Source organism: Scomber scombrus, chromosome 2 (assembly GCF_963691925.1).
Source record: "Scomber scombrus chromosome 2, fScoSco1.1, whole genome shotgun sequence".
NCBI lineage: Eukaryota > Metazoa > Chordata > Actinopteri > Scombriformes > Scombridae > Scomber > Scomber scombrus.
In genome coordinates, this window is record NC_084971.1 from 13,277,790 (window position 1) to 13,291,748 (window position 13,959).

General features: G+C 37.5%; 1 protein-coding gene across 1 annotated transcript; it reads left to right on the top strand.

Annotated features, from left to right (window-relative positions):
- The first annotated feature begins 1,681 nt into the window (after positions 1-1,681).
- LOC133985762 (erythroblast NAD(P)(+)--arginine ADP-ribosyltransferase-like) lies at positions 1,682-13,959 on the top strand. Its single transcript, XM_062425468.1, has 4 exons — positions 1,682-1,813; positions 4,614-4,713; positions 12,466-12,542; positions 13,216-13,959. The coding sequence occupies exons 1-4, from the start codon at positions 1,682-1,684 to the stop codon at positions 13,957-13,959; spliced, it is 1,053 nt and encodes a 350-aa protein (XP_062281452.1).

Sequence of the window (13,959 nt, forward strand, 5' to 3'; positions counted from 1 at the left end):
TTACAGTGGTAAAAATAAAAAGTTGCTACAAGTGTTTAAAAGGTATCCTGCTTAAAATATGAGATAGTCTCCTGTTGCTCAAAGATGAAAAGAACAAATCACCAAGAGTCAAGATGAAACAGTACAAATGATTTGAAGATAACAGATGACATCAGTAGTAATAACGTAATCATTTTGAGTGTAAATCAACAAAGCTACTTAATTACTTTATGAAGAGGTATAAAGGTCATACATTAATGATTGCAGTATATTTTCTGTATTACCTCGATATTCTTCTTCCCCTGGGCTGCAGGTATTTAGGGGAGATGATGTTGAAAAATGAATTAGTTCTGAGCTCATTTGTCAACTGCTTTAGCCGTCCTTTTTGGGAACAGTAATACAAGTATCTGAGGATTTAGTTGCTGTCGCAAAAGTAATGAGGTATTAATTTACACATAAAGCATTTGATTTTTGCATTTGGTCCTTTTAGTAATTGCTACACTGTCTCATTAACTATGGGTTCTGGGAAAGCCAGCATGTTTTTGATGGATTATCTTCTGGCAGAGATTTCTCTCTATAGATGTTAGATGTATAACAGTAAGTAGAGTGTAATGTAAACCGTGCACAGATACTTGACCTAGCCAAAATGAACTCAGGATAAAACAGGAGCTGACAAAACCAAATGAGGCATTGCTTTCTCTGTTGGTGGGCAGGTAGTAGGGATTTTCAAAGCTTTTCTGTTGAAAATGTGCTGATGAGAGTGTTGAAACTAAATCAAAACATCAAAGTTGCAGGCAGCAAAATCACAGTAACCTTAAAGACACCAAAACACTCCATAAAGCCAAGTGTACAGTTTGGTGATCATTTCTGTGAGTTTGACACTACTGGTGACCCTTTTCACATTACATATTTGACCAATAATTACCACAAAAATATTGATAAGTGCAGCTTTAAATAACAGCCACACCAGATGGACTCAATCATTTTAAGTTGCAGATGCAGAGAACCAGTTTAAGACCAACATTTAAAAACAATAACTCTACATACCTTTAGGTTTTTGTAATTAAGAGATTGAATTTAGATGTAAAGTTAAAAAAAAAAAAAAAATCTTTGAGGTTGCCATGCACTTTAAAACCTGTGACATGGCACTTCAGTCAATTGGAAGTCATGAACAAGGCTAAGCAAAAATCGAAATTTTCATTCACACACCGCAATAGTTAAAGACAAATACCATGCGTATTCTTTGTGTCAAACCTGCCACTTTGTGTGAGCAGTAACATTTGTATTTTATTGTATTTTTATGACTATAATGAAGGGACAGGGCAGATCACTGGGTGGCAAAACACAATATGTTTAAAAAAGAATGTGCAGCCAGACTTAATGTTGGCTAAAAATGTATGCTGCCATGGTACTGCACATATTGTTTCTATTCTTGCTATAGTTGCTAGCCTATAAATGATTTACCTTCACAGTCTATTCTCACTGTATGAGCTGTTGCATGTCATAAACTGTAGTTTACACAATAGGCCTGCTGATAATGGTATGATTGAGCTATAAACCTGCCAAATGCTGATATACCAAAACACTCACTTCCCGCCTTGTTCATTGTGCAGGTAAGTACTTAAACCCTCGAGGGGCAATGCTACAATAGCTGACCAGATTACATCACTCAGCACCCAGAGGGCACCTAGCACCCCACACCATGCTCACATCCTCCTACTACCCCGTCCCTCCCTCCAGTAATGTGGCATTGTTCAGTATTGATGAGATTGACCTTGAGGAAATCCCCCGCAGTGCTAAAGTGGAGACTGTCAGTCTGATGAGTGCTGCCAAGGTAAACACAGCCAATAAGCCAATTAATCATGTCCATAAGCAACTGACACCTGTCTAATGAGATACCAGGTTTCAGCATTTTTGAGCATTTGGGTGTAAAATGGGATTGGGAATGGCACTAGGAAAACTGGGGATATAATGTTGGTAGCAGAGAAGTCCCTCCAGCCTGTATTACTCTCTGAGGCTGAGACTGAGTCACTCGTCTCTTTTCAGCAGGAACCCCCCACTGGGTGAGGCATCGCTTTCAAAGAATTCAAATGTGTAGCATGGCCCACATTCTATATACTTTGGGTGTGAGAACCTGTCCTGCATGCTGGCTTCAATGTGTTTTTTTAGTGAGGGAAATTATACAACAAAGGGGAAGTACCGCCTGGCGTGTCAAATAGGTGCAAAAGTTGTACATTTTAACCCATGAACTTTGCTGGGTTCCCTATGTGTTGACTACAGGTCTCATACCGTATGCCTTTGGAAAACTTAATTGGCCCTTATAAGGATAAATGGAGCATATATTTAATCCAGTATCACTTGGGAATACTGAATCCAAATAGGATGTGTACATTTTCTCTTTTTCCTGAAAGGAAATCATTTTTTAAATGTCCCCTCAGTGCTTTCTAAGCACCCAAACACAAAAATAGAACATTTTCTGTTGTGGATTCCCTGGTGAAAGAATGCTGCTCCGTTGAGGGGAAAAAAGGAAGACTTGGTACCGGTTCAAAGGAGAGAATATTTGGGCTCCGTGAATCAAACTAGGAGACATTTCACCCCAGAGCACAATGGATGTTGTGATGCAGATTATCCATTGTCTATTGTCAGATTCCCCTAGCCTCACCCTGTGTTACCCCACAACATATCCTTTCCACTATTACTGGAAAAAACATAGGGTGAACCAGTGAATCCCTAACTCTTTTTGTTTTTAAACACATCCCACTACTGAGTGCTTTGTCTTGCCTTGGCCTGGGTTGCCAGGGTGGTGGGACTCAACGCTACATAAAAACAATTGATGAAACAAGGGATGGCGTGAAGCGTGTCCATGAACATGGCTTCCCAAACTAGTGAGGCTGTACAGAGAACATCTCCCTCAAGCCCTCCTTTTTCCTTTCCTTCAAAAGAAAATAATCCTTTCTTTCTCACTTGTAATTAGCTCATGAAAGAAACTTGAATCGATGTGGAAAAAATCCACATCCATCCAATAATTTGATATGATGCATTGTAAGCCATTTGTCATTGCAGAGGGCAGCATAGTTTAAGATATTTAATGGAATGTGCTGGATCTGTTTACTTGTGAATACAATTAATACTCTTTTTAAAATCTCCGCCAGACATAAGTCTGGAGGGGATCATGCATTTGGTGTGTATCTGTCCGCAGCTAATCTTGAATACCACTGGAACCATCAGCCTAATCTTTTTTGTGCACATTTATGACTGTATGCTCAAATAAAACTCAAATGTTTGCAGTGATTCACAGTTTTTGAAAACCCTATTTTATAACATCATTGACTGCTCTGCTGATGTATTGACATTTCAAAATATTCAAAAAAATATTGTCTCACTCTCACCATTTTAGGATATGTATTAAAGCAAAGCAAAATGCAATCAGCTAGGCTAAAAACAAGGTTTACCCTGTCTATTGAAGGCCACATCCATAGACAGGTTGGGTCTCATCTTGAACCGAAACACCTACCAATTATTTCTTGTTTTCATGCTTCATTTGTTATTATCTTCTAAAAGCATAATATACAAGATGAATAAATCCATGTTTTTGTAATCTTTACATCCATATTGACTGCACACACCAGGCGGAGGACTGCACTCTACTGAGTGCACTCTTCTGTTTCAGCATGTTTTAGATTTAAGTTTCATTTAACTTTGTGTCCGTCTTTTATGTTTCTAATAAGATTTCCAAAGTGTCTATGATTTTGTGGGATGTATGGGGATTAAGGCTAAAATGCTAAAAATATAAAACCTATGATTTATACAGTTTAACTGTATGGTTAACAATGTTGCCGTTTTTGCAGACTTAATATCTCAATATTTCAATAGAAATCTTGCTTTTTTTTTTGTTATTTCCCTTAGTCCACTGTCATAGGAACATAGTGTGTTTTACATGGTCCAACTTCTGCAAATTGAATCTAGACAATGTGTGTTGTGTCGAGTACAACACACAGAACTGAAAGACTGCTGTACTTATCGAATCACCCACAGAAAGAGTTGGGTGTATTTTGTATAAGCACGGATTTCCTGCCTTTTGTGGCTTTGGACCAAATGTAACTGTTTTCACATACAAAATAGGATTTCCCATCAATAATATATAAGGTTTCTAATCAGACTTAAGGTTTGTCCCAGACCCATGTGTTTTAAATTTCCTTGGAGACACAGTGGATCACAAATATAAAGGGGATTAGTGAAGACGGGGGGTGAAACTAGCAGAGCTAAGCAGAGCATCCTCTTCTTGAGTAGAACTTTCTGAGTTACAAAAGAACAACTTCACTGATAACACTGAAAACAAACCCTGATTAATAAAAGCCTAAAAGATGCTATATCCAAAACTCAGATTTGCTTTAATTGTTTTTATATAAAACATGCATGTTCAGCATTAAAAACTGATGACATGGGTTACATTAAAAAACAACAAAGGTGTAGCCCACGGCTGTTCAAAATAACACACCCTTTTTAAAAATAAGAATTGTTAATGCACTGCAACAATCAAATCCCTCATGGCTATGAGTCAACCTGCAGAGCTCAATCTTTAGTGAAGTGTTATTGAAACATACAGTACAATATGAATTTCCCTTGTCTCATAGGTTCTCTCCATCCTGCCCTCCAATCCACCTGCACATTCTAATGAGGTGATTGCAGCACTCAAATACCAGACTGTGATCGCATTGCATGCCTGCCTCATGTGTACGCTTTCCTCTCTTTGTTAACCCTATGCCTTGCACACACATGGAGGCCCGGGCTGTTTCCTGCCGGTGAATGCAACGAGGTGTGTTTCTAATTATAAATCTGATTCAGAGCTAAGCCCACTCTCTGCAGGCCACCACAGCCACCAAGATTTATAGTACAGAGGTCCAGGCTCCCATCCGTGAAACCCCCCAGAGACACAAAACTATTCACTTTCTATGGTTATAAATCAGAGAAGAATAGCTGGTAGCTGCAAATCTATTGCAAACCGATAGTGTTGTGTCCTGCAGGAGGTGAGAAAACAAATCTGCTCCTTGCCCTCTTGTTAGATAAATGTGACAGTTTAACACCTTTAGTCCTGTTGGCTTCTCAAATTTGCCTAAATGTTTGTTTTCTTCAGTAATCCATCTCAAATTTACAACTAAAAAGTTAAAACTCCAGCCTTGCATCCACATTTCTGCTTAGAGTCGGAGTGAAAAAATGTATGAATGAGAATCAATCAGCAGGTGCAGAGTCCAGAAATCTCCTAGCTGTATGTCCGCTACAGTATAAGCCATTAAATTGATCAACTCTGAATATACTAAAAAAAAATTAAAAAAAACACACACACACACAATGGGGTTGAGTTCTAAAGGAAATAAAGTATCTTTTGTGGCAAAAATAGCTAATACACATATTCACCTCCTAGCCATAAGTTTGACAAAACATACCACCCTTGCTAAGTATGAAGCTGGAGTGAGGAGATGATCAAATAATTAACATGTTTCCAGTCTAGATGTTACACTAAGCCACTGGTGCTCTTGCCCCAGCTCCATACTTAACACACAGACATGAAGACGTTATCGACCATCTCGTCTAACTCTTGGCAAGAACATGAATAAATGTACTTTCCAAAATGATGGACTATTCCTTCAGTGTCAATTCCCCTAGAAATAATGTGCAGTTGTGATGCCAGATGGATGGTAAGGTGAGATGTTGATGAAATAAGTCACTAGGTCTGTACATATACTATATGTTCCTAGATATAAGCCATATTGTTCATTCATGTCAGTCAATGAGATAATGAGCCATATTTTCTGACATTGACTTAGGCCAAGTATCAGTTAAAAAGGTAATGTTTACACACTTACTCCTGTGATCCCCTTGTGAGTTCATGTGTTGAACATGTGTCTAATTCTTCTCTCCCCTGCAGGTGAATGAGCTGAGTTTATTCCAGTAACTTATTAGTAACAAGCTTATTTGAGACTCTTCTGTCTCATTCAGTGTTCATTTAGGATACCTCTACCACATCTACCTTTTTATTGTGGCCACTTCAGCCACAAAGACCAAAAAATTCAATCTGCACATTTCAATCCTACTTTGTTAGGTCAGAATTTTGCAGGTGTTACCTTTTTTCATTGATACTGCTTTCTTATAGCCTTGCACCTACATGATATGCATATAATTACTCTACTTCAAGGCCAAGATATACCATTTTTTTATACTTTGAATAATTTCACACAAAAAAACAAATAAAAAAGGCCAACCACTGTTGCTGCTATTGCCCGAAATAAATACTCTGCTGATCTAAAATTTTATCTGGGCAACTCTGGATTATTTTAGCCTGCGCCTTTTGATAATTGAAAACAAGAGGAAATCCTTTACAGACAGGAAGGTTTCCCTTTTGTGTAATAAAGATCCAAAATATTGTGCCAAAAAACAATCTGGAATGTGGTAAACAATGTGAGGGAACAAACTACCCGTATGATAGATGTGTCATTATCAGGATCTGGCATAGCTGGACACTTGATCATACCAGCGCCATGCAAACCCTAAGGGAGCAATGGCCTTAGTTTAGCACTCATAGGGTATGATATAAACATGATGGTATCCAGGTTGCACTATGACAAATGCTTTCTTAGGAAACACAAATGGTCATGCATACTTAGAGTATTACACAAAAGCGGCATGTGCCTTCCTATATATTGTTAATGACTAATGAGTAACAGAAAAGCAGCCAAATTGTTCATAAACACAGGAAATTACTTTCAATATAAAAGCAAAATCAGTTGTGCAGCAATGGAGTCGAGGTCAATGCAATATTGTTGATCATAGGAAGCTCGTCTCGGTTATTAACAATGACAAAAACAAACAGAGGTGGGTCTGTAGTTGGACGTTTTGGAGCGGGACAGCAACAAGTAGAAGTGGGGTTTTCCTACAGTGAAGCAGGGCTCTCCAGGGCCCTTCAAGACATGAAAGAAGCCCACAGAGCTGCCAGAATCCCATTCACTACAGGGAGGTTTTGCAGAGGAAAAAAGTCGATCCAAGACCTTTGTTCCTTTGTTATTGTTCTCAAGTGTTCTTCTGGGAGCCCATAGGTGAACTGAGGGTGTTCTTTATCTAGGGTGTGATTGCAACTACACAATAACAACCAGTTCAGTCCTTATCTGCTGATGTTTCATTAGATGTATAGATTAACTGAACACAGCTATGTAAACAAAGGGTCATGGGATAACATAAGATATGACAGTGGCATGTAAACCGTACTGTTCCCTTACATTGTCAGCAAGATACGTGTTTATATCTTTGCATCCGTGGCATCATGCAGAGGAAGGAATGAAATACAAAAATGTGGTAATGTAAGACAGAGTTACAAACAATGGTGAGGGATGACAGTTACAGATAAGGGTAGTTGCTGCATATTATAGTCAACTTATATAACATACAGCACATAATAGTTAAATGATGAAAGACAACATTTACTGTCTGGAAAATAATCACCAGTGCAGCTTATGAAGTAAGCCAACAGACTACTGCTCCATCTGCATTGCTGACATGGGTTACTAGTTTTTCTGTGCTACATGAAATTGCCTGTAACATTCAAAACACATTTAAGGTATATTACATAGAGCATACTGCCATCTAGTGGACTAAAGGACATATTATAATATACAGTTCTGTAATACCTGAAATTGAATAGATTGAGCTTCAAGGAGACCTGTGAATTTATGTATGGCCTTTTGAGAATGACTACAGCAGTCAATTCTTCTGACAACCACAAGAGGACTTCAGAAGGGATTAAGTGAAATAAGATGAATAAGAAATAGGTTGTATTAATAAGGCTAACATGACTGGCCCCACATGTCTAAAATATATAAAACATGGTAACCTACTCCTGCACTCTAAAATAATTGCAACAGCAAGGAAGAGAATGAGCAGAAGAAGAAGAAGAAGAAGAAGAAGAAGAAGAAGAAGAAGAAGAAGAAGAAGAAGAAGAAGAAGAAGAAGAAGAAGAAGAAGAAGAAGAAGAAGAAGAAGAAGAAGAGAAAGCTCTGAGTGTGTAGAAAAGTACCTAGGTGCTCACCTGAATAATAAACTAGACTGGACTATACAAGAAGGGCCAGAGCAGACTTTACCTGCTCAGGAGACCCAGATCTTTTAGAGTGTAGGGGGCACTCCGGAGGAGCTTTTATGACACTGTGGTGGCATCAGCCATCTTCTATGGGGTGGTCTGTTGGGGAAGCAGCATTTCGGCAGCTGTCAGACTGTATAATCAGCACTGCTGTCCCCCACAACCCGGACAATTTGACAAACTGCACTTTTTAATGTTCACTACTGTGCAATCTCAGTATTTCATGTATACTATTATTTCAGTTCAACTGTGCAATATACATATATATCAACATAATCATCTTATCTTATGGAAGAGGATAGCTGCACTCTCTCTCTAGAGTAGCATGATTCACAGTTTTAAAAAACTCCTTATTTACCAAAAAACCCATACAGTTTATCCGGAGGGGCTGCATAAAGCCCACCCTGTTCTCATCGGCCAGCTTTCCGGAAGCCTGCTGAGAGGTATCCACGTCAGAGACATTTTAAGTTACTGTTGATGTAAACCCTAAATTTCCTCCATTGGGAGAAATGTTATTGTGAAGAATTTATAGGAAATGGAAGCAAATCCACAAGTTTTCTTTAGCGGTAATAAAAACTGGTCAAAACAACAAGATATTGACATATTTGGGGCTATTTCTTCAGCAGATCTGTTAGAAATTAGTACAAGCAGAAACAGCCACAGTGATGATGACGTTTGACGAAGAGCTTCTATTCACAGTCAAATATATTTGAGTTAATATGGTCCAACATCCATGTATTTAACCCCTTTATGAATTATGTGCAATTACAGCCTTTTTTAACTCCATCCACCAAAGAAGGCAACTCATGTAGACCATAAATTGAAATTATTAATTTACTTATTTATTGGTCAGCCTTTTTTGTATTTTATTATTGTTTTTTTTCTTATTTTAGACCTGTAAATGGCTAGATCTATCTGTGTATATCTTTTAGTATCTTTTTAGTCACATTCCCTTCTGTTGGTGCTGTCAGTGTTCCTTGACTCTGTTTGCAAGTCATGCTCTTTTTTAGCAACATACCCACATTTGGAGCAGAGACTGTAACAACCACCTCTGCCATATTCCATTTAATGTGAGTGACTAGGTTACAGATACTAAATATCAGTGTTTTTACATTTTTTGTTGTAAATAATGTACTGATGCAATGGATGACAACATGAAAGGACCAGTGTGTAAGATTTAGTGGCATCAGTTTCACAATGTGTTGTAATTCTTCATCACTGATCTGCTTAAATATCATATCTCCTCTTAGCACAATTCTGCAGAAGAGCATGAGGGCCACATTTAAAAAAAAAATATTTTATAGATGTAAGACCCCATCACTCATGAAGCTGATTCACTGCTTGAATCTCCTTTACCACTGTGCAATTGCACAAATAACTTCTTGTCACTGTAGTGGACACGGTATTTGAGAACCAGGGTGGAGGTTTCTGGCACAACTTACTTACTTCCAAGGTGCATGGAGAAGGGAAAATCAAAGCTCCAGCAACACTTGTAGTATAGAACAACTGTATCAATACACCACTGTGAACAGGACGTTTCTAATCTCTCTACATATATTCACAGAGTAACACTTTAAGTTCACTCTTCAGGCTACACAACTTTTGCATTCAATTTCCTGGCGATATGACCTTTGCGTTCACTCTCCTGCCGATATGACTTTTTGCATTTACACTGCTGTCATCACGCACACCCCTCCTTTACATCGACACTGCAGTTTAGTTCTCTCACTTCCTTTTTTAAAGTCTCTTCTACATGTAATTCTGTAATTCTTTATTGTGTTTCTTGTACAGCTGTATTGATTTTTCTGACACGATTAATGCATGCAAATGATTCCAATTGACATTGATCAGTTTAGCTCAAGTCATTTAAGTCTTTGATCAATTTATAATTAGCTTTTTAAGATTCTTTTTGGAGAGTAACAGACACTACCCACCACAACAGGCTTAGGCGAGACAACACATGTTGAGATCAAAAAGATCTCTTCACCTTTTTGCAGCTGCAGAGATGAGAGTGTCACCCAAGACAGGGTGCAATCGTCCTTTTTAACTATTTCAAATCCTGCCAACAACGCCATTAGATGACACAGACTTATGACTTATGGCAAAAGAGTTCTTTAATTCTGTACAAAAAAAGCGAGACTGACATGCACACACCCAAGTAAACACACAAGCAGAGCTACATAAGTCAAAACACATACCAATGTCTCCTGTTATTTTCCACAACCCCAGCTTGCTCATAGCCTTATTCTCTCCTTACACATAATACCATACATTCAGTTAATCTTATTCAAAGTCCCTTTCTGACGGATTTAAAACTTCTGGCTCTCCCCTTTTAAAACTTTCTTTCATCAACTATTACTGTTGCCTTTTTTATCATTGGATAATGTTTATAATAGTTGGATGATGCCACTTCTTGAAATCCTATAACATAAACATGTTCTGATAACGTTGATGTAGTTTAAGACTGTAACCAAACATCAGTGATGATAGATTTGTAAATACTGTGTTACATTCCATTGCAAACAGACAACATTATTGGCATGAAACAGCCATTAAAGTAATGTAACCCATTACAGACTGACAAATAAATCATTTTTAAATGATAAAGGAATAACTCTGGGAGACCTTGGGGGGCAAGTTAATTAAGGCTAACTCACACTCTATTATAGAACATGTGATATAGATCTAACCTACCCTAAACATAAGGTAAACATATGGTGGCACATGCCACCTAAGACACACATTTTCTCATGCAGACTATGTTATAATTGCAACAGAATGTGTATTTCAATCAATATCTCAAAAATGTACAGAAAAGTATAAAACATACACAATTTGAAAACATATCACCATAGAAGAAAGATGTGTGAATATAAAGAAAACTATTTAGGAAGAATATGAATAAAATATATTAAGACCCTTTACAGCAAATGCAAGTTCTTTTCTATAGATAATAATGTAATCATTGTGTTACCTAATCAGTAAAGGTTGTATAGGTTTGTGTGTTTTCACATACTTTAACACTGTCCATGCACATTTATTTGCATTGTCCATGCTTTCAACATGCAGGGTATTGTGGCTTCTCACAGGAAATGAGGTTAGATCTTGCTAAAGCAAAAAACAAAAGGCAGCTGTGTTTCAATCTTGCACATTCAAACTGAGCCATTTGTTGTTGTATATACCAGTCACTCTTTTACCACTGCGCAATCACACAAATAACTTCTGGTTACTGTAGTGGACAGGACATTTCTAATCTCTGCAAGTGTCACTATTTCATGAAGGTATTGGATTCACCCATAACAATCAGAACACCATTATAGACTTCATCCAATGTGATTTAATGTAGGTTGTTAACAAAGATATTTTACACTGGTTCAGAATTTTTAAGGATGATCTTCACAATGATGTTGCATCCCTGATCACTGGCTATAAGAACAGGACCGTCTTAAATGCAGGTTAAGTACAATCCATCATCCAAAACTCGCATGGCATCTGTACTTCAGAGGTGCTTTATCTTTACCTTTGCAGGAACACTTGCTTATCCTTGCACTTAAATTCAATTTTCTTTTAATTCACCAGGTGAATTGAAGAAAAAAAAACACTTTAAGAATTATAGCTGACTGAACACAAATTTATTAAAGTACTGTTGTCCTACCTGTTTATACATTATTTAACATGGCTCGCGGTTTGTTTGATTCTGTCTGCAGTTTTGATGTGTCAGCAGTTGTACAGGTGAATCTTTCACTTGCTTCACAAATATTACATATTATTTTCATTAGACAGTGGTTTTAATTGTTATACAGAATTCCCCAATGTATATACAGGTATACTCTTCTTATACTGATTTATAAGCTGCTGCAGTTTGTGCAGTTAAAAAGACCCAATGAAGGTGTGAAATGTCTCAGCGTCTGGTAACAACAACCACATTTCCTTTGCAAAGCCACAGAATGTTCATAAGAAAAAACTACCCCCTTCCTTGACAATAAAATGCAAATGTATAACACACTAAACTGCATGTGCCAATTGAAAGTCTGTGTGTGTGGATATGTCCTTTTATAGCTGGTAAGATCAGGTATATATATGTGTGACCACTAATCCTGAACACATGCAGAGGACCTGCTCTATGATCAAAGCCTTTGATCTGAGGGATTCACTTGGTGCCCATTATTGAAGACAGGTGAGTTGGTCTTTCAACATAACTCTTGGTTCTTTATTAAAACTTATGTTTTTCAGAGACAGAAGAAAAATAATTAATGTTGAATGTTTGATACATTTGTGATACAAATATGTGCTGTAATACATTAATCTTAATATAAAACACTGTTTGTTTTTAAATTCAAAAGCTGTTTTCCTATCCGTAGTGATGAAGGGTAACAAGCTGACTCTTGCTCCTCTGTCTTTGCTCCTTGGCTGGATGCTGCTTGTGGACTCTGCCAGGGTGAGTGGAGCATTCTGCATGCTAATTTATAACGTAAAAAGCTTGGAACAAGGACATATTTCAATAAATGCTCAGTCAGATGAGCCTAAGGACATTAAAAGTCAGACAATAATGCAGGCTTTCAATTAATTTACAGGTTAGACAAACCTATTTTGAAGAAATAAATTCTGATATCCCAGCAATTAACCAGGTGAGTTTAATGTTATCATAACTCATTGAACTGAACATCAAACCCACAAAAGTGAAATCCAAGTTATGATGCGCCAGTCCTTTAAACTGAAAACTTGCTCTATAACAAAAAATGTACTTATTGTCTTACAGGTGTGAAAAAATTAGTCTCAGTTGGTAAAAGGACGTAATAGTACATACAATACAGTAACCACCCAAACAGCCAAATTCCACAACCTCAGAGCAGGGGATTTCTAGTCCATGTGCATTCTGCATTGATCTCCTAACAACTTACTTTAAGGTATTTTGGGAATTTTTATTTTGCGTTTGCTCACAATTGATTTAGAATTACTTTGCGATATGTTTACTTTACACTACCAATTTAGGATAGCACTCTGCAAATACTAATGAATGGACAGATTATGTGACACTTCTCATTAAGCATTTATTGATTATCACTCCTGACTGTGTCTTTTTTATGATCCTTTTCTCCTTTCCCCTGTAGATCAGTTTTATCTTCACTCTACAAGAAGAAAGCCAGATCATACCAATGACCATGGTTGAAAATGCTGTTGATGACATGTACTTTACGTGCAATGGAACAATGTCAAAAATGATCCAGGACAAATATTTCACAAAAGAGAACACCGGGAAATTTGCAAAGGTCTGGAAAAACGCAGAACGTTGTGCAAAAAAGAAACTAAATGACAAAGATACAGTGGATAAGGCTTTAAACAAGGATCATATGCAAGCAATCTGTGTTTATACCTCTGAATATGAACAATTTTATAGCATTTTCAATGAAGCAGTCCGGACCAAAATGAGTGAATACAACACTTCCTTCCGATTTCACTATTTACATTTCTGGTTGACATCTGCCATACAGATCCTCAATAATAATATGAACTGTCACACTACTTACCGTAGAACCAAGGCTGAGTTTAGTGGCAAAGTCAACCAAATAGTTAGATTTGGGTATTTTACCTCCAGCTCTTACGATACAACACTGACCAGATTTGGTACGAAGACCTGTTTTAAAATTAAAACCTGTTCAGGTGCTTACCTGAAACATTATTCGACTCTTAGGGAAAACGAGCAAGAGGTGCTCATCCCCCCATATGAGAAATTCAAAATTACTGGGAAAGAGAAGGGCGAATTTGTGAAAGGTCTAGATGATTGTGAGGTTGTCTATTTCCTGGAAAGCACAGGAATTCAAAGCAATCTGAATTGCAAAGCTGCATATGAGTGA

Coding starts and splice junctions, on each gene's coding strand:
- LOC133985762 (XM_062425468.1), top strand. CDS start 1,682: ATGCTCACATCCTCCTACTACCCCGTCCCTCCCTCCAGTAATGTGGCA. Junction 1,814..4,613: donor GTCTGATGAGTGCTGCCAAG/GTAAACACAGCC, acceptor CTTGTCTCATAG/GTTCTCTCCATCCTGCCCTC. Junction 12,543..13,215: donor TGCTTGTGGACTCTGCCAGG/GTGAGTGGAGCA, acceptor TTTCCCCTGTAG/ATCAGTTTTATCTTCACTCT.